The sequence below is a fragment of the Lampris incognitus genome, unplaced genomic scaffold (genome assembly GCF_029633865.1).
Source record: "Lampris incognitus isolate fLamInc1 unplaced genomic scaffold, fLamInc1.hap2 scaffold_335, whole genome shotgun sequence".
Taxonomy (NCBI): domain Eukaryota; kingdom Metazoa; phylum Chordata; class Actinopteri; order Lampriformes; family Lampridae; genus Lampris; species Lampris incognitus.
The window spans coordinates 12,869-33,341 of record NW_026611293.1 but is presented as its reverse complement, the minus strand read 5'-3'; the positions used below and the strand labels follow the sequence as shown (position 1 = coordinate 33,341).

General features: G+C 49.4%; 1 protein-coding gene across 1 annotated transcript; it reads left to right on the top strand.

The window, feature by feature from the left end:
* Positions 1-4,214: 4,214 nt before the first annotated feature.
* Positions 4,215-14,412, top strand: si:dkeyp-69b9.6 (uncharacterized). Its single transcript, XM_056302021.1, has 4 exons — positions 4,215-4,362; positions 4,934-5,070; positions 9,223-11,734; positions 12,023-14,412. The coding sequence occupies exons 3-4, from the start codon at positions 9,451-9,453 to the stop codon at positions 14,410-14,412; spliced, it is 4,674 nt and encodes a 1,557-aa protein (XP_056157996.1). The 5' UTR covers positions 4,215-4,362; positions 4,934-5,070; positions 9,223-9,450.
* Positions 14,413-20,473: the final 6,061 nt, after the last annotated feature.

Here is a 20,473-nt window from a genome sequence, read left to right as displayed (position 1 = left end):
CACTTACACAACTGTCCTTCAAAGCCATTTACGGAGACACACACACACACACACACAGAGAGGGGGAGAAGACCACACACAGAGGGAGCTGGTCTGACAATCACCGTTTTACTATCGCCGCCGGGTGACCGATGATACCAGTCCGCGTTTGGCACAGGCCGCGGGCCGGGCTTCGGAGCGAGGCCTTCCCCGGGACGCCATAAGAGACTCGGGGGGTGGGGTGGGGGTCAGGACGCCCCCACTTTCCGTCCCCGAAACCAAGACCTTGCTGTATCATAACGCACTTCAGCCATCACCAGTAGAAATACCTACACCAGTAACGACGCTTACCAATACTAAGGGCTATCCTATCCTAGCTAGTGTGTGATGTCTGTGGTCCATAGAAACTGCTATCCTTCTCTTGATTTTGTGTTGATATTGTCATGATGTGTTGAGTAACTAACGTGTAGAGGAAACAAAAAAGCAACAAAAGCAAAACAAAAGCACAGCTCGAAGAGAAACACGGAGACAAACCTTTGCACAAAACCCTGATATTTGCACCAGATGCGACGCATCCTCCAGGTTTACATTGTGTACGAGCAGGGTGGGCGCCGAGGCTGACCAGTGACACGGCGCCGAGGGGGGGCGCTCGCTCGCTCGGCGGCGGCGGCGGGGGCGGGGGCAGTGAGCGGTGAGGGCGCAGGCGCAGAGGAGACCTGCTGATGAGCAGCGGAAGGAGCGCGAGAGAGTTCATTTTGGGACAATCTTCCTATACACAGTGCTTAAGTGTCGTTGTTATGACTATGATGGAGTGTTATTCTTACAGATTATTATTATTATTATTATTATAACGGTTATTGTTATTATTAACAGATTATCTTATGACGTGCTGTTCTTTTACTCAGTGGGATTTCTGTGTTTTATTGTTTTTGAGGTCACTGGCATTTTCATGACTAGTTGGGTTTTGTTTGTTTTGTTTGCTCTCTTCGTCTCACCTCGGTCATACATCCAACTTTTAGAAACCCCCCTTGTGATCCCTGATGCATGCCGGCTCCATTTAACCGAGAGGCGTTGACAGAATGCGCGGATGGATTTCAGGTCATCGGTGGTGTAACGGCCAACTTCCATCTCTATGTTTAGTGCCTAGACATCGGCCTTATTGTTGTTATTATTATAATTATTATAATTATGACTTCTTGGTCTTAAAAATTGCTGAGGTTTCCACTCTGGTACAAACATTTTTTGGTAAAACATCTGCAGCCTTGCTAAATGTTGGAGTGGGGATGAGGTGTGAAACGGCGAGGGGTTGGGACAGGGGACGACCGGTATCAACGCCAACATGCAAGATCCGGTGTGTCTCCGCTATCCGAGCCTGACCCGGTTCCGTACGGGTGGCGCACACCGAACCCACCACGCCATCATGTATGCTCGTATGGATGAATGTTTACAGCCCTGGTTGGACAAAAGAAAATCAAGGTGTAACGGTAACCTGAATGTTTTGAGTAGTGTCTTATGTAGGGAAACGGGACAGATGACACAGTAGTGCTAGATTGTTATTGTTGTTATTATTATTTTTTAAAATTGACGCCACAAAAGGTCTGTAGCAAAGTATGTGATATCTCACAAGCCATATCCATCAAAGACCCATTTCCATTATTTTATAAATGGTTAATTTGTGCAAGTACTCGTATTTTGTATAGCTAGTACAATCAGAATATTTTAACAAGTGATCTCTTGGGAACTAATTTGAAGATTGGACAAACTGTGTGTCAGTATTTAACGAACTGTACAGTGCCGAGCTCATAACATTTTGTCGTCTTTCTATTGTCATAGCCTGGTGATGTGGCAACAGGGATGTTTCCTTTTTTTTCCCAGGATTGTGAAGTAAAACACGGGCGAGTCACTTAAAGGGTTAATTTCCCCGAGAGAGGACTAGATACGCTGTGTGTTTTTCATTGCCATCTTGAATTCATGGACTACGAGGACGGGTAATGGTCAACTGAGATGTGAGCCGTTCCTGACAGGCAACTGTACGGCCATCGTAGGACTGTTTCCAGCGATCGGAGTCGTGGATTTCTTTCCAACACTGTAGAAATTTTAAACTAAGCCCTTTTGTTAATGTTCAATGCATCGACCCCCTTGGATACAACAGTGAGTTACGAGGAATTTGTATAATAAAGTTGGTGGAAAAAAAAACTGTTTGTTGCTGTCGTTCATCACCTGCGCAATCAGTGTTCGCTCACTCGGACACATGGAGGAGTTGGTTTTGGTTTTGGGGTTTGGGGGGTTGTTTTTTTTTGAAGGGGGTGTTTAGCTTTAGCATACCGCCTTAATTCTAAGTTATCGTCTTGCATTTAGCTGCTGCTGATGCCAGTAAGTAGCATGCATGGATTCGTTGGGCCATCCGTTGTACCATGAGCCTGCTCGTTGCTCCTGAGAGTGAGGCTACTGCAGTAAAGGCAACAAGCTTTCATGAAAACCGAGCAGGGAAGTTTTTAAGCTAATGCCAAACTCAAGGCTGGCTGGGTGAGAGGGCCCATGTCAGCCATTAATGTGGTCGCTGGTGTCCAGTGCTGCAGTTCGCCCCTCTCACCACTAGGGGGAGTCGGTGACCCTTTGGCACTTGGCCAAATTGGGCATTAAACGTTATACCGCTTGCTTACTGTTAATTAATGTGGTATTTACCACACTCTTAGGCAGGGATAGTGTCTGTGTGAGAGAGAGGTAGAAGAATTCTAGGCGTAGTATTCGACCTGACTGGGCCGGCCGGAAGTGGCAGGGCTTTAACTCTTGATATTTACTGCAAAAAGGCTGCGGCTGATGTCAAGAGCTCTTTTCTCCCTCCCATAAAAATACAATTTCCTGCTCCCCCTGGGTGCAGAAGCACACTAAATTTCTAGTTAAACGGCATTAGATGACGACGGGCCGAGGCACTCGTGGAGATATCAGCTGTGAGTCGGCTCAACTCCGGACGGCAGATATGGGGATGCAGGGGATGCGGGTTAGAAACGTGTCAGGCAAAGTAGCCTCTCCCAGCATGAACGAGTACGGTGTTTGTTTATATTGTAGCGAATTCGGGGGGGGGGGGGGGACAACGCAACCACCGAAACTGCCGCGGCCGGGACGCGAACCCGCGTCGCCCACACCGCAGGGGACATCACTAACCGCTCGACTAAAGGGTCCGACCGGCCAGCCAGCGGCCAGCGCGTCCACTTATCCATGCACGTTACACTATCAAGACACGCAAGTAAGTGTCCACGAGGCTATTTATTACTGATTATTTATTTATTTATTTATTTTACAAAGTTGGACTTTGGATTGTGTCTGCTTGCCTCTGTGCTGCACAGGAATTCGTTCTAGCTCCTCTGCAGATGTAGAGTCTACCAGCGGCCGGTAAAAGCCACTTTCTAACCCAAGTCTACGTGGGGGACAGAGGGATTACTGCCCCCTTCCACCAGCAAGGCAGGAAAGCCCGCAGCTCGCAGGGTTGGTAATCCAAACAGAGCGAGGAGGGAACGTGCGTTGCACTTGAACGCAACTTTGCAAAAGGCCTCTCGACACAGTCAACGGGAGAGAAGCGTGGTTCAAACGATGAAAATCCTCCCTCCCCCCCAAAAAATAGATTTGTTTTTTAATGAAAATTGAAGCGGTGCGGGTCCATAAGGGGGTTTAGCATCGGCCATTACGCGGCTCGGTGGCACGGCTTGAACCTCCCACCGAGTTTTGGGGGGGGGGGGGACGTTCGGTTTGAAATCGACAAAAAAACCCGTCGGACCGTCACTCTGGGAGGAGGAGGAGGAGGAGGAGGGAGGGGGGTCACATTTACACACCCCAAACACTTTCGGCCGCGACACCGCCCCCGCGGCAACTTTAAGGAAAAACGCGGAGGGCCGGTCGCGGGCTAAACTGTCCTGGCGCCGCGACCGGTGCCACCCGGAAATATTACCAGGGGCCGGAAAGGACCCATGTTGAGTGAGCACACGTCACTCACTTCTTTTTTTTTACCACCCCCCCCCGCAAAAAAATAAAAATGATATTACGGGCCATCCAAAAAATGTTTTAGCAGGCAAAAAAAACCCGCCACCCCCGACTGGTCCAAGCGTCGGCGCGGCGCGTTTCGAGTCGGACGGCGGCGAGGCGGATACGGCGTCCGTCGCGGCCGATTCCGGGGTGGTGGTGGTGGGGGGGGGGGGAAGAGAGAGAGAGGGAGAGAATAAGCGTGAACGCGTCCCAGCTAAGCTCAGCATCAGTGGAAAAAAATGGCTGTGGCCGAGCGGGCGGAAAACGGCACGCAGACGCGGACGCGGACGGCTCGGCTCGCTTAGACGGGTAGGAGGGGGAAGGCGTGACAGGCCTCGTCCGTCCGCGCGCTCCTTGCAGCAGGTAAACAATCGGGGCCCCCCCGACAGACGTTACGCAGATCCGCGGCGTTAGCGGCGCGCGGCTAGCGGCCGCGCATTCGACACGGTGGGTTTGCCGACGTTCCGCTAATGTGGGGGTCCCCCCCCCGCACCCCACCACCCGCATCTGAGCGTGGCATCTAAAACGAGACAAAACGCCCGAGCCGCGCTGCAAAATGTGGGGTTTGCAGGAGGGGGGGAGGAGGAGGAGAAGGAAGAGGAGGAGGAGGAGGGGGGGCAAACAAACAAACGAAAAACGTGGAAGTTTGCATGCAATGGCGCCCAGTTTATTATTATTATTATTATTGTGATTGTGATTGTAAACTAGTGCTAAGACGCAGCACAGCCCCGTATCGAATCCCGCACCGGGCAAGAAAATAAGCGGTTACATTTGTATCCTTCACGAACGGGATCCGGGGCTCCGCTGCAGCCGCGTCGCGCTACGGCTCGTGGCCGCACTGTTTTAGTGTTTACGCTGTGCAGCGAGGGGGTGAAGTTGATTCACAAATCGTCCTTCTTCTTCTTCTTCTTCTTCTGCTTCTTCTTCTTCGCAGGGTGGCGAAATTGTTGTTTTTTTTTAAAATGAGCGGCGACGGAAACGTTGACAGGTCGTCTCCCTCATCTGACGGGGGGACTCGCTACAATGTAGGTCCATTATCTGGGAGTACGAGTAACGGTAAGATTGTAACAGGTGAGCGAATTGAGACGCTGCATAAATGACCCGGCACTGAGGTCAGTTTAGCGCTGCTCTGCGAGACGAGGGCGCCGCACCTCTTCACGGCCGAAGCCGAGGCCACTCCTGGTCGTTCGTTAGTCCGTAGATTTGGAAGATCTGGGCTTCGTAGTGTTTAGTTATAAACTCGACAATTCACAGCGTTGACTAAATGTGGATAAATCGCTGCCGCCTTCTCAGTGTTCTTTTTTTTAAAACAATAATTAAATATGGATTTAATTGGTAACACTTCATAATAGCTACACAAATCAGTATTTGTAACCAAATCAAAGTATCGATAAACATCTATTAACACACTAACCATTGGTGCACGTCTTGCTTTAAATGCTTCACACACGATGACGTCAGCAGTTGCTAATACTTAACTAATGCGTCATTTGTGTAGTTATTGTAAAGTGTTACCTTTTGATTTTTTTTTTTACATTTTGGGAGACACTGCTCAGTCACCCTTGTGACTGCTTTGAAGACGCTTCACCTCACAGAAAGTAAAACTATTTACCGCCCTCCTTTCGCGTTACGCCACCTCCATTTGGTATCCGGTACTAACGACCCATCTCGGGGAAAGTGAGGCTGAAACAGGGACGGTTTTGGTCGTCGCTTTGTGTATTTCCTTTCCCCTCGCCTTTGCTGTTGATCCGGGCAGACTAATGCACATCCTGTTACCTTTAGATTAAAAGAACGACACACTGGAGTGCATGAATAACCAAACTAATACTAGTGCTCCAGCTGGACAATAGAAAACCTGATATAGGATGGGTGTGAATGCATTGCATTGTGGGGGATGGGGCAGTGTAAATATGCTCAGATAAGACCTAATTGAAGTGTTGAGGACAGAGCGAGCACTGTTTCAGTTCTAATATACTTGATTAATCTTTACCCTTAAGTTAGTTCCCTCTTTGGGCAATCCAGGGACATTTCTGTCTTCACTACTAGCACCTACTAGCATACTACTACTACTACTACTACTACCACTGCTAGCATAGTACACATTGGTGGTGGTTAAAGTGAGTTACCCCCTTCAATGTGAAACGTTTTGGGTGTCTAGAAAAGCGCTATATAAATGTACTTATTATGATGATGATGATGATTGATGATGATGATGATTATTACAAACTTGGTCAAGGCATTGAATTAAGCAAGTGTCGCTGGAAATGAGGAAACCTCACTAGCAGGGTTCCCTCGCTATTGATTGTAAATCGGCCTGCCAGATGACTTGTGTTGTGAAACGTGTCATTCCTGCATCCTGTGGGGACGGCGTGACCTGCATTTCTAGACATGCACCACTTTCTGCCGACGCAAGGCCTTGAGCACTCCTCTCCATACGCATGTAGAGAGAAAGTCGTTTAAACTGACGGGAAACGCTGGTTATGGCGACTGACTGTTTCTCTGAGGTTTGGGGGTTGTTTTTTTTTTTTTTGGCTGTTCAGGAACATTAAGGATCCTGAGATTAATTTAGCTGTGACAACGCGACAGACCTTTAGAGTTTTAAGTTAACTTTTAACTAATTTACGAAGTCGTTCTCCGTGTCATTATCAATACAGGAGCTGCGCGGTGTCTTCGTGTTAATTCGCCTGCAGCAGTCTGTGTTCTGAACGGTTTCTAATACCGATTTACCCTCTTCGTATATATATAGATAGATAAATACTAAATGGCTTATCCGTAAGACAAGCAGGAGTTAATTATTCAACTGATTGTTTCCATTTAGGTTCCATTTTGGGAACATATCAGTTATTATACGTTAAATGATGGAAAAAGGAAATACACGAGTTCATACTCATTCTGACTTTGGGAAGGTAGTGTACAGGTTTGTAATGTGTGCTAATAGGTTTGTGTGTTTAATATATATATATATATTATATTTTATTTTTACCCCCCCCCCCTTTTTTTTCTCCCCAATCGTACTTGGCCAATTACCCCGCTCTTCCGAGCCGTCCCCGTCGCTGCTCCACCCCCTCTGCTGCTCCGGGGGAGGGCTGCAGACTACCACATGCCTCCTCCCGTACACGTGGAGTCGCCAGCCGCTTCTTATCCCCTGACAGTGAAGTTTCACCAGGGGGAGGTACCGCAAGGGAGGATCACGCTATTCCCCGCAGAGGGAGGCGCCAGTGCAGCAACCAGGACACATACCCACATCCGGCTCCCCACCTGCAGACACGGCCAACTGTGTCTGTAGGGACGCCCCACCAAGCTGGGATTCGAACCGGCGATCCCCGTGTTGGTAGGCAACGGACTAGACCGCTACGCCACCCGGACGCCCCGGTGTGTGTGTTTTTGTAGCAAAAAATGCATAGCTAGCCTATGCTTCTTTCTTCTTTTTTGCTCCATAAACAAACATCGATTGGACCGCCCCAGTAACGGTTTAAATGCAGATTCTTACCAGGCTGTCCCTTCACTAAGTATCGTATTTCTGTTACCTTCCAAATAGATAACATGTTCTACTGTCATAGAGGCCCACACTCATCTAACGAGTCATAAGAAATCTGTGCATTGTACTTCACAGGATCACAAGAACAGATAAGGGACAGGCAGCCCAACCTGTAACAAGTGGCTGTGTTGGGTGGGCGGTTGGTACATTCTTTCACTGTAAACCAGCTTCGCTTTTTGGCTTTACCCCCTGGCTTTACCCCCTGGCTTTACCCCTGGCTGGAGGCTAATCTGCAGCTGTACTTCAACATCCGGCTAAATTGCTGAATGTACTTAAGAAATGGTTGGGAGGGGGGGGAAAGTCCCTCTATAGAAAATGCAAATGTGATTGTAACGTTAGAGAGCATGATAAACCAAGTTAGCTGATTCTATGATATAATTATATGATATAATTAAGCCGCCTCAGCGTAAATGGTAAAGAATCTGAAGCGTTTCACACTAGGAGATCTTATGACTTTCTCAAGTTCTGGAATAGAAAACTTTTTTTCCTATCAACCAACAACAACAACAACCACAAAAAACAGTGTCTTAAGAAATTGAACTACCGAGGCGTCCGGGTAGCATAGCGGTCTATTCCGTTGCCTCCCAACACGGGGATCGCTGGTTAGAGTCCCCTACAGACACAGTTGGCCGTGTCTCTGGTTGGGAAGCCGGATGTGGGTACGTGTCCTGGTCGCTGCACTAGCGCCTCCTCTGCTCGGTCAGGATGCCTGTTCGGGAGGGGTGGGGGATAGCTTGATCTTCCCACGCGCTACGTCCCCCTGGCGAAACTCCTCGCTGTCAGGTGAAAAGAAGCGGCTGGTGACTCCACATGTATGGGAGGAGACATGTGGTAGTCGGCAGCCCTCCCCGGATCGGCAGAGGGGGCGGAGCAGCGACTGGGACGGCTCGGAAGAGTGGGGTAATTGGCCAAGTACGATGTGGGAGAAAAGGGGGGGGAGGTTAAAAAAGAGAAATGAACTACCTCGAAATGATTGTTGACCTGCAGACTTGGGTAGAAAGAAGAAAAGGGATAAAAGGGCTACGTTGACGCGTCAAACTGTGTTTATTATTATTCGCCAGGCATTGTGGGACATTAGTACAATTCCCCTACCATCCATACAGGAGTGTTTTGAGGATCTTAAATATTTCTCATGTAAATTAGAATGAGAATTATCTTCCGGTTGATTTCTGGAAAAGTAAGGAATACCGACGGCGTTTGCAAACCCAATGTAGGAAGCCTAAAGGATTTCGCTCAACTTTAAAGTGTGCAACTCGCACAAATAGCCAGTTAAAAGGAAATTATGGAGCTCTTCTGCGGAGTATGCAGCGTCTCGCTAATCGCAGGTGCTAAATTTTAGCAGCACACTGGAGTGTTTTCCATCTAAACGTTTTCGCAATAGAACTTAAGTTAAGAACCTTTTCATTTACTCAGGATGATAGAGACAGATTGTGTTTCTGTGGAATACGTACGACACAGAGTAGTGATTTCTCTACATGGAGATATGGAAAGTCACCTGTCAAGAATGGATGCCATGCCTACTAACAGCTTCAGGAGTGACCTATATTCTAAAAATACAAGTATTAATGGTGATTAAGTTCTAACAGTCAGTATTAAATATCCCAGTAGTAGTATTGGTAGAACTTTTAAACCACAGCCTTTTTCTCTTCTATGATTTTTTTTTTCTCCTGAAATTTCTTTTTCAGTTATAGGAACCTCCTGGCTGAAAACAAAAGAGAAAACTTGCCTGGATGAAATAAAGCTATGGATTTCAATACTGTAACGGGCACAGGAAACAATCAGACGTCATTCGAACTTATTAATAGAAACTATTCTTCACAATTGTGAAATAAGTGGGAGTCCATCTGTAACTCAGAAAAAGGGCCCCTTTTCATCATAAACCTTTCTCTCATATCGGTCCCCTCTCCTTTTGGATGGAGAGTGGGGGCAGTGGACGAACAGGAGGAAGTAGCAGTGGTCGAAGTACACGTTCAGTAGGGAGTATCATCGGACGGACTTTAGATTCAAGCCGAGGTGATCTGAGTAGCTCCAGAGGAAGCAGTAGCATTACCTCACCCTTTGGGCGAAGTTCCTCTGTCAGCAGTGGTGGGATCATTGTTGCCGCTCCTGGTGCTGGAAGTGTGGCCCCTGCACCCCCATGTGCAAGTGAATGGGAAATGTTCCAATTTGGAAAATACAACTTGGACATTATAGAGATGTTAAGTGGGCACCAGGCCCACCAGTTCAAAGGCCTTGGTCTAGATCGACAACTACAGCATCAACAACAAGTGCAACTTCACCAGCATCAGCTCCAGCAGCAGCAGCAGCAGCAGGCTGAATCTTCTGGAGCGCTTCTCTCTGGGCTGGGCTTGGGCCCTTTACAGGGGTCTAGAAGTAACGCCTTCTCTGATTCTGCCTCCATTTTTGCCAAAATGAGTGCCCCTCCTCCCCCACCTCTGCAACAGCAGCCCTCATCGTCGCAGAGCTCTCGCTCAAAGTCGAGCAAGATGAATAGCAGCAGCAGCTCTAGTCATGCTTCGGGCTACCCACAGTTTCTGCGTTCCTTCCACCCATCTGAGGCTGCATTAGCACAGGAGCAGCTGCACCCAGGTGTAGGCCGCTTCGAGCACTTTGCTGGGGGCAGTAGCAGTGGTGGGAGTGGTGGGGGGTTGGGAGGGTTAGTAACATCTGCACCTCCTCCTCCTCCTCCTCCTCTGCATCCAGGTCTCTCTGTCCCTCAAGCCTCCCCTGGCCCCTCCTCTTCATCGCCTTCACCCTCTAGCTCTGTGGCCAATTCTAACAACCCCTCTAGTAGTAGCGCAGTAAGCTCACTAGGCCATCAGCTCGTTGGGGCCCAGTCTGATGCAAGGAGTCTTCACCAACAGTTCAGTTGCATGCTGGCCGCTAATCAGTATTTCCTCTCTGGGGTGCCTACAAACGCTAGCCTAGAGCAGTTTCTAGTTCAACAGGGAACTCACAACCACTTGGGGATTGGTTTAAGTCAAACAGGGGGGGATACTAGTTCTAGCCTCGCTCCACCCCCAGCTTTGCATTCTTCTCACTCGCATGGCCACTCCACCCCACAGCCACAGCAGCCCCCACAGCAGCCCCCACAGCAACAGCAGTTGCCCTCCCACACTCTCTCTCATCCCCATTCTCATTCTCATCCCCATCACCCTCTACACCCCGGCTCGCAGCCCTCTTCCTTGGGTAGTTTCGATTTCCAGGGCATCCCTGTTCTTTCGTCTAATCAGATAGCTTCCCTAATGCAACAGGAAGCAGGATTGCCCCTTCCTTTGCCGCTTCAATTATCCTTGTCAAAAGAAGATGGAAAAGGGGAGGGTAGTGCAGGTGGAAGCAGCAACAGTAGCAGTAGCAGCAGGAGGAAGAAAGCGATGGCAGGCTATTTGCCTCAGAGAAAATCTGAAAGCAGCGCTAATAGCAGCAGCAGCCATGGTCATGGCAGCCACAGTGGCAACCCTAGTACAAGCAGTAGTGGAGGAGGGCTTAGCCACAGTCAACCCCCTGCTTTAATTGGGGGCGAGGTTGGCATGTCAAGAGGAATAGGAGGTGACCCGTCATCGCTCCTTGCATCGTCATCTTCATCCTCCTCAGTAGTCTCTTCCTCCTCCTCCTCTGCTCCTTCATCCACTGCTGCCTCAGTGCTAGTTACTAATGATTCTCACCTTTCTAAACCTGATAACCAGAGTTCCATGCAACCCAACCCCACACAGCCTGACACGGAGTCCGTCTATAACTGCGGAGAGTGTAACAAAAGCTTCAGTCATCTGTCGAGCCTTCGCAGGCATTTGCGCATGCACGAGCCGACAGCAGCAGGCACAAGCAATTCTGCCACAACCGGCCCAAACCCAGTTCACATTAAAACACAGTCTGACCCAAGCCTTCCCCACTCCACCCAAGAACCTTCTCAGCCCCCATCCAATTCCTGTGCTAGCCCAGATAAAATCTTCCATTGTTCTGACTGTGGTAAAGGCTTTAAGAAAAAGGGGCACCTGCTCCAACATGGCGTTATACACTCTTCAGCCCGTCCATACGGTTGTTCCACCTGCTCTCGGGCTTTCAACCGTAGAGAGTCACTGACACGCCATGAGAAGATTCATGAGGAAAAACCATTCAGATGTCCAGCCTGTGGTCGTGCCTTTCGCGAGAGCACGTCTCTACTCAACCATGCTGCCTCAGGCACTTGTGGCAAGCCAGGTAGGGGGCCCAAACAACGGGGCAGCAAGACGGGAACTGATGGGGAGGACAGGATGGGGGGAGAAGGTGGGGGAGGGAATGGAGGAGGGGGAAGTTATCAGAGCAATAGGGGGGTAATTTATGGAAAAACTGAGGAGGAGGATGGCGTGATCATAGTGGGTGAAGGAGAACCAAAAACAGATTTAGGGTGTGATGGGCTATATCAGTCTGCAAGGGGAAGGGGTTCAAATGACAGGGACAGAACTGATAGTAAATACTCCACTGACTACTCTCGGAATCGTTATACAGGCTACCATGACGACCACCGTTCTCAAGGTAACCCATCTCCGTGTTACTCTGGTGCCTCACCCTGTGGAAGTGGGATGACGGGCCCAGCTCTGAGAAAAGCGCCTTTGGCTCCAACGCTGCACCCTCACCCACAGAGTCAAAGCCAACACCACCATCAGCAGCAACAGCAACAGCCTCATCTGCCCCTATCCTCGCTCCTTGATGACTCCGAAGATGATGTCACTAGTTCTGTGAACAATGCTATTTCTGCCATAACGGCAGCTGGTAGCAGTGGGAACAGGGATGATAGAGGGGACATCATCGGGGGTCTATTGGGGGGTCTTGGCTTAGGTCCTCTGGGGTCCCCGTCATCAACATCTGGAATGGATAAGAACTTCCGAGGTGCGGGGAACCAGGAGGGCATGAGCAGTAACACTCAAAACCCGAACGGCAAGGCTAAACGTCCCCGCAAGCCTAGAGCTAAGAAAAATCCTGAGGCGGGCGGGCAGCCACCAAAGCGCAGACAGTACACCCCTAGAGCTCAGCCCGGTGGGCTCCCTCGTCCTTACCTCTGCAGTGTCTGTGGCAAAGGATTCGCTCGCCGTGAGACGTTACGAAGACACGACCGCATCCATACAGGAGAAAAGTCCCATCACTGCTCTGTTTGTGGAAAATATTTCCGAGAGGCCTTTCACCTCAGCAAACATCAAACAGTTCACTCTGGGGCAAAGAATTACAAATGCAGCATCTGCGGGAAAGAGTTTGGCTATTCCCAGAGCCTTAGACGGCACAGTAAACTCCATCAGAAGGGGGAGCTGGAAGAGGTACCCACAACACCAGCCGGTGAGAACCTCAACAACAGCTTTAACCCAAACCCTCAATGTAGTGTAGCCCAGGAGAGGAGCGACAGCCAGTCAAACGCTTCTTCCTATTACTCCTATCCTCAAGACGTGAAGCCTCAAGGGTCTGACCCCCAACCCCAACCCCAACCCCAGCCCCCGCCCCAGCCCCCGCCCCCGCCCCCGCCCCGGCTTTACACCTGTGCTATATGTTGGAAGTCGTTTCGCCATCACTTCCATCTGACTGCCCATCACCAGACAGTTCATGAAGGTGGAGTTGAAAAGCTCTTCTGCTGTGAGGTGTGCGGAAAAGCCTTTGCTTACTCCAACAGCCTCACACGACACAGGCAGTCGCAGCATGGTCTGACTCGCGCAGAACAGCCTAATCCGCAAGAGGGTAACAGTGGCTCAGGAGACAACAGAGGTGGGGGGGACATTAGTCAGTCTACATCTGAGAGTGAGGCTGCCACCAATGCCCTGTTACAGATGGCTCCATCCACTGAAGGTCATGTAGGGCCGGGTCATAGTGTAGTCACTCATAGTCACCAACAGGCTCCCCCACAGCCACCAGCTGGTTACTCTCCCCTCTTTTATGACGCTACGGCAGCTCAGTCTTCAGCATCTAATGCCCCGCCTTACTCTCAGCCCTTGCCCCCAAACTCCACAATCATGCCTCCTCAACACCAGCATTCACCCCCAGGGGTGAAAGGGGAGCATATTTATCCGGCGGGCTCCCGCAGTCATACACTTCACAGCACAGCCCCTTTCCAGCCCCTTACAGAGCTGCCTTCCACTGAACACCATCATCTCCATCATCATCTGTTGCATCATCACCATCACCACCATCATCACCACCAGATGAGTAGCCAGTCCCACCAACACTGCGACCCGAACGTCCAGCCAGTCAACAATGAATTAAGGCCCAAGAAGAAAAAAAAAAAGTCTGAGAGGAGAGAACAGAGGAGGAACAAATGGGAATCCTCAGGTTCGGTTAGAGTCGATAGGAGAAAAAGGAAGAGAATGTTCAAGTCATTTCTAAAGAGTCAGTCGATTAGAAAAACGCGAGGCTCTCTCCTGTTGAAGATTAGGCGAGGCGGGGGGCCAGGGGGGGGAGGGTACGAGCTCGTTACCACAGGTGGGATGAAGGTACAGATTCTTTCATCGCTCCGGGTCCCCGACAAACGTTTTGCCTGTCACATGTGCCCCAATTCAACGTTTTCCCGCCAAGCTGGCCTGCTGGTCCACATGGCGGTAAAACACCCACAAAGAGTCTTGACCCCCCAGGAGCGGCTGAGGTGCAGTGTATGTGGGAAGCAGTCTCACCGGGCTTTGTCCGCCTTCATCCATCGGGCCTCCCATCGAGCCAGAGGGTCTTTCTCCTGCCGACGCTGCTCCGCTTGCTTCTGGAATGCTACACTCCTCCACAGGCATAAGGTGTCCTGCCGTCTCAGGGCCAAAGGACTGCGGAAAGGAGCCACTATCAGCCTGAAGCCGGCAAAGAGCGTGGGAGAGAGAGAGAACCAAGAAGGTCAGGGTGAGGTGTCATCCCTACAGGGAATGTACAGATACTGAGCATCCTGTTAGCTGAACTAAGGGGGCACACAAAAGAAACATTTGAGTTCTAAAATGGGAAGATGAGACGAAAAGGGACTTGGAACAAAAAAGGCTCCAGATGCCTTTAGGAGACTGGCGTCTGTGTCGACATCTTATCTACTGACTATTAGAATGAGTGTGTTAACAACTACTGTAGAGCGTCCTATAAGAATATCACCTGGAATTCTTCCAAATTGTATTGGAGGAGGTTTTAAAGACGTGACTGTTTCCATAGGATCATTAACCCCTTAAGTGCATTGACACTATGCTTGGCTGACACTGTGCAGTTACTAGACAAGTTTAGGTGATATGACCCGCTAATGTATCTCTTTTTCCCCAAATCCTCACTAGCATCCCTTCTACACCTCCCATCATATGATAACTGTCTCTGCTGTGTACTTTGTCTTGTTGTTGTTCAGTTAGAGGCTCTCTTGAGGATTTTTAAAAAAAAATGTAAAGTGCATTTATTAGGAGTAGGGACGCGGGGACAAAGACGATTTGTTGGTAGAGTCAGTTTGTCAGTGCATGTTTGTACTATGGTCAGTTTTTCCGCAGAGGTTGTGATTTCACTCCTGCAGTATGTGATGGTTTATTCAGTATATCCCCCCCCCCAAAAAAGGTTATAAGTGTAAACTTCTATTTGCAATGTTGCTGAATATTCCCTAGCGATTTGATCACGTATAGAGTTACTGGACAAGATCCCTAGCAATAAGCTGTAGAAGGATTCCCCCTCCTGCCAAAATGAAGAAACTTAAAAAGCCTTGCTTATCTCATTCACTTTATTTCATTTGTTTGAGGTATTATTCACAGCTTTTCTACCAAGGGATTGGAGACGAGGCGAAACAAGTCTACTGTAACACGTTTTGACTCATGTTATTTGTATGCTCTTTTTTAGCAGTGGTTATTTCTACTTCACAGTGGTTTACTGACAAGGACCTATCACCATAGAAGCAAATGTATTATTACTACATGTATTTATGTGTGTAACCCAATCAGTCTACATGCCAATCTCATATTTAACCCCTTCTACCTTTTTTTTTCTTCTTTTTGTTGAGCTGCAGTCATGTTCTTACCCTGTCAAGCCTTGTTTTTTTCTTCTGAAGAAAAAGAAAATAGCTAAGTACGTTCTGTCACTTTATTCACTCGAGAAATACCCAATACTCTTGTCAAGCCTTGTTTTTTTTTCTTCTAAAGAAAAAAGATAGTTGAAAGTAGATTTATATTACTTTATTTACTGAAAAGTCAGTAGTTGATTATATTTCAGCATTTAATAAACCATAAGTGTTCTCATTTGTTTTCTGTTCATTTATCATTGAAGGTTATATTTTGGGTTCCCAGAGGCGGGGTGCATACTGCAAGTTATTGAATATTAAGTATGTTGTCACTGTTACCAAAGTCAGTATTGCAATTTCACAACTATATTGAGCTCTGTGTCCTATGTGAACCTCATAGCACTCTGGATTAAATTGATTTTGGGATGTAGTGGATATACCGACTTATTTGAGCTATTAGTACAAATACACTCGGGCCTGCCGGTGTTCTTGGAAAACTTTTTTTTTTAAGATTTTTTTTTTATTGGACATTGTTCATATTCATGTACAGATTCTTTACAAAACAAACATGGCAAATATACATTCCATCCAAAAATACATAGGTACGGTGCATCCGGAAAGTATTCCCACCCCTTCACTTTCCCCACATTTTGTTATGTTACAGCCTTATTCCAAAATAGATTAATTCCTTTTTTTCCTCATCAATCTACACACAATACCCCATAATGACAAAGCGAAAAAGGTTTTGTAGAAATTTATTAAAAATAAAAAACTGAAATATTGCATGTACATAAGTATTCACACCCTTTACTCAGTACTTGGTTGAGGCACCCTTGGCAGCGATTACAGCCTCAAGTCTTCTTGGGTATGAAGCTACAAGCTTGGCACACCTATATTTGGGGTATTTCTCCCATTCTTCTCCGCAGATCCTCTCCAGCTCTGTAAGGTTAGATGGGGAGCGTCGCTGCACAGCTATTTTCAGGTCTTTCCAGAGGTGTTCAATGGGGTTTAAGTCTGGGCTCTGGCTGGGCCACTCAAGGACATCCACAGACTTGTCCCGAAGCCACTCCTTCGTTGTCTTGGCTGTGTGCTTAGGGTCGTTGTCGTGTTGAAAGGTAAACCTTCGCCCCAGTCTGAGGTCCTGAGCACTCTGGAGCAGGTTTTCGTCAAGGATCTCTCTGTACTTTGCTCCATTCATCTTTCCCTCCATCCTGACTAGTCTCCCAGTTCCTGCCGCTGAAGAACATCCCCACAGCATGATGCTGCCACCACCATGCTTCACTGTAGGGATGGTATTAGCAAGGTGATGAGAGGTGCCTGGTTTCCTCCAGATGTGACGTTTGGCATTCAGGCCAAAGAGTTCAATCTTGGTTTGATCAGACCAGAGAATCTTGTTTCTCATGGTCTGAGAGTCCTTTAGGTGCTTTCTGGCAAACTCCAAGTGGGATGTCAGGTGCCTTTTACTGAACAGAGTCTTCCGTCTGGCCACTCTACCATAAAGGCCTGATTGGTGGAGTGCTGCAGAGATGGTTGTCCTTCTGGAAGGTTCTCCCATCTCCACAGAGGAACACTGGAGCTCTGTCAGAGTGACCATCGGGTTCTTGGTCACCTCCCTGACCAAGGCCCTTCTCCCCCGATTGCTCAGTTTGGCTGGGCGGCCAGCTCTAGGAAGAGTCCTGGTGGATCCAAACTTCTTCCATTTACGATGATGGAGACCACTGTGCTCTTCGGGACCTTCAAAGCTGTAGAAATGTTTTTGTACCCTTCCCCAGATCTGTGCCTCGATACAATCCTGTCTCTGAGGTCCACAGACAATTCCTTTGACTTCATGGCTTGGTTTCTGCTCTGACATGCACTGTCAACAGTGGGACCTTATATAGACAGGTGTGTGCCTTTCCAAATCATGTCCAATCAATTGAATTTACTACAGGTGGACTCCAATCAAGATGTAGAAACATCTCAAGGATGATCAGTGGAAACAGGATGAACCTGAGCTCAATTTTGAGTGTCATAGCAAAGGGTGTGAATACTTATGTACATGCAATATTTCAGTTTTTTATTTTTAATAAATTTGCAAAAATTTCTACAAAACCTTTTTCACTTTGTCATTATGGGATATTGTGTGTAGATTGATGAGAAAAAAATGAATTTAATCCATTTTGGAATAAGGCTGTAACATAACAAAATGTGGGGGAAGTGAAGGGGTGTGAATACTTTCTGGATGCACTGTACATCCAAAGTGCCAAAGGGAACAGTATGTAAACATTTCTATACAGTACATCAGGAAGTGCATAGAGGTTGAATGTCACATGACACATATACGGTAATGTATTATGAAAATAAGGGTACAAACAATAACAAATTAAATACATGACATACACTAACTGAAAATAATAAAACATAGTCCATCATTCAAGGGGGAATTAATAAGGATATCAGTCTTCCGATTCAGTGGGAAAATGTCAACACCTCATACATCTTTAGAGCTTTTGTATCGCTCATTAGTTTTAAAGACTTCAAGCATAATCTAAATTCATTTAAAAAACAACAAATTTGGGGGACGACTTTTAAGGATCTATATTATGAATAAAGTCTTTGGCTAAGCATTACATTACATCGTTTCGGTTTTGCAGAATCCTACCAAATGTTACACCGTCTCTAGAAACCCGAGTTGGGAAGGACAGAATCTTTGGCTCTGTCGTGTTCTTGGAAAACTGGGAAGCTCTTGTTGTCAGTCATTAACTCTCTACATGGCCGCCGCGGAGGAAACGAACGGCTGCTGTGGTGGTGAAAAAAAAAAGAAAAAAAAAAGCTCGCGCTCCTATTCCGGTTCCACGAGATGGCAGTACGCGGCTCGTGTTTCCTGTCTCGCGAGCCGTGCTCCTCTCGCCCCTGTGTGCTGGGGCATGGCAGTCACATGGCGCGCACCCTGACAGGGGGCGGGGCTCGGCCAGGGGGCGGGCGCAGGAGACACAATGTTCCAGCTCGGCTCCTGGGCGCGTGTGCGCTTGTTTGTGTGTGTGCGTATTGTTGTTCTCAGAAAGAAAAGACAAACGCGTCACCGCAGGTAGGAAGACGTCAGCCCAGCGGGGTTAAGACCCTCCAGTGGGGGGGGGGGGTTAGGACCCTTCAGTGGGGGTTAAGACCCTCCAGTGGGGGTTAGGACCCTTCAGTGGGGGTTGGACCCTCCAGTGGGGGTTGGACCCTTCAGTGGGGGGGGTTAGGACCCTCCAGTGGGGGTTGGACCCTTCAGTGGGGGTTAAGACCCTCCAGTGGGGGGGGGGGGGGTTAGGACCCTCCAGTGGGGGTTAAGACCCTTCAGTGGGGGTTGGACCCTTCAGTGGGGGTTAAGACCCTCCAGTGGGGGGGGGTTAGGACCCTCCAGTGGGGGTTAAGACCCTCCAGTGGGGGTTAGGACCCTTCAGTGGGGGTTGGACCCTTCAGTGGGGGTTAAGACCCTCCAGTGGGGGTTAGGACCCTTCAGTGGGGGTTGGACCCTCCAGTGGGGGTTGGACCCTTCAGTGGGGGGGGTTAGGACCCTCCAGTGGGGGTTGGACCCTTCAGTGGGGGTTAAGACCCTCCAGTGGGGGTTAGGACCCTTCAGTGGGGGGGTTAGGACCCTCCAGTGGGGGTTAAGACCCTCCAGTGGGGGTTGGACCCTCCAGTGGGGGGGGGGGGTTAGGACCCTCCAGTGGGGGTTAAGACCCTCCAGTGGGGGTTGGACCCTTCAGTGGGGGTTAGGACCCTCCAGTGGGGGTTGGACCCTCCAGTGGGGGTTAAGACCCTCCAGTGGGGGTTGGACCCTTCAGTGGGTCCAGAAATAAACACGGGGTTTGAACCAAGAGGGTGGACGCGAGAGTCAACCCGCGCCTGCCACACGAGTTGTGTTCCGTCACCAAATCACAGCGAGGCGGCGGCGCTCCCCGGGACGCGGGGCCGAGCTCATTTACCCGGAAGTGGGGCAAGCATGATAAACCACACGAGTTTGAATAATTGGCTGGCTTAAGTGAGCGTGCCGCTTCCCGTCCGCTTTATGGCCCGCAACAGCGAGCGGGCTGGCTCACGTACAGGACTTGCGGGTTCTGGAGTGTAAACAGACGCAGCCTGGCGAGGGGCACAGCCCCCCTCTTAGCCCGCCTAGAGGCTTCCTGCACCACCTTCACACACCAATGACTTATTACTACCCGTCTCCACCTCCAACCGCCCTCGCAGGGGACCGGTCGGTAACGGGTTCGTTTCTCGCCCAGAACCGAACAGAACAGCAGTTGTTGTTCCGGGACCAGAACGGCGGGTGTATTTGTGTCCGTGACGGAGTCGGTAACGTATTTGGGTCGTACACATGTGCCGCGCGGGCAGACCGGCGCGCCTTCATGTGGCGCTTTGTTGTACGCGCGCGTGCTGTCCCATGCACAACGGGGCCGGACGCCTCGCGCTTCTGTGCTTCGAACGCGTCTCACGTGGCCGTGGCATGGGGAGGGGGGGATCCGCGGGGCGGGGAATCTGACCTAATTCTGGCCAATTGGCGTCCGCTGTGGGCGGGGCCGCCTTCTCCCGCCGACCAATCGCCGAGCCGGCCGGGCCTCGTCTCCCCGTGCCCGCAACACGTGAGGCCGAACAGCCGTTCTGCCGCGTCTGATCTGCCGCGGGACGCAACGTGCCGGCGTGTAGCCGCGTGTGTGTGGTGGATTACAAGAAAGCTGCAGGGGGAAATATGGTGGCGCTAGATTATCGCAGAAAGCCAAAACACGTCAATAATACATGCATGTTGGCTTTCTGTCTGTTCCGCACCACGCTGCGGCGGTGCTCCACAACACCACCTCTCCTCCGCCTTCCTTAAAACCAGCGTCCTTTGCACAGGAGCCTCTCAAGGTTTATGTGCGGTATACACCTCATGCACACGTACATTAGACGGTGACATTTTTCTGCAACTCCCCGAACTTGTGCAGCGAGCACAGCAGTAACGAGACGAGAGCGACCCGCACACAGCC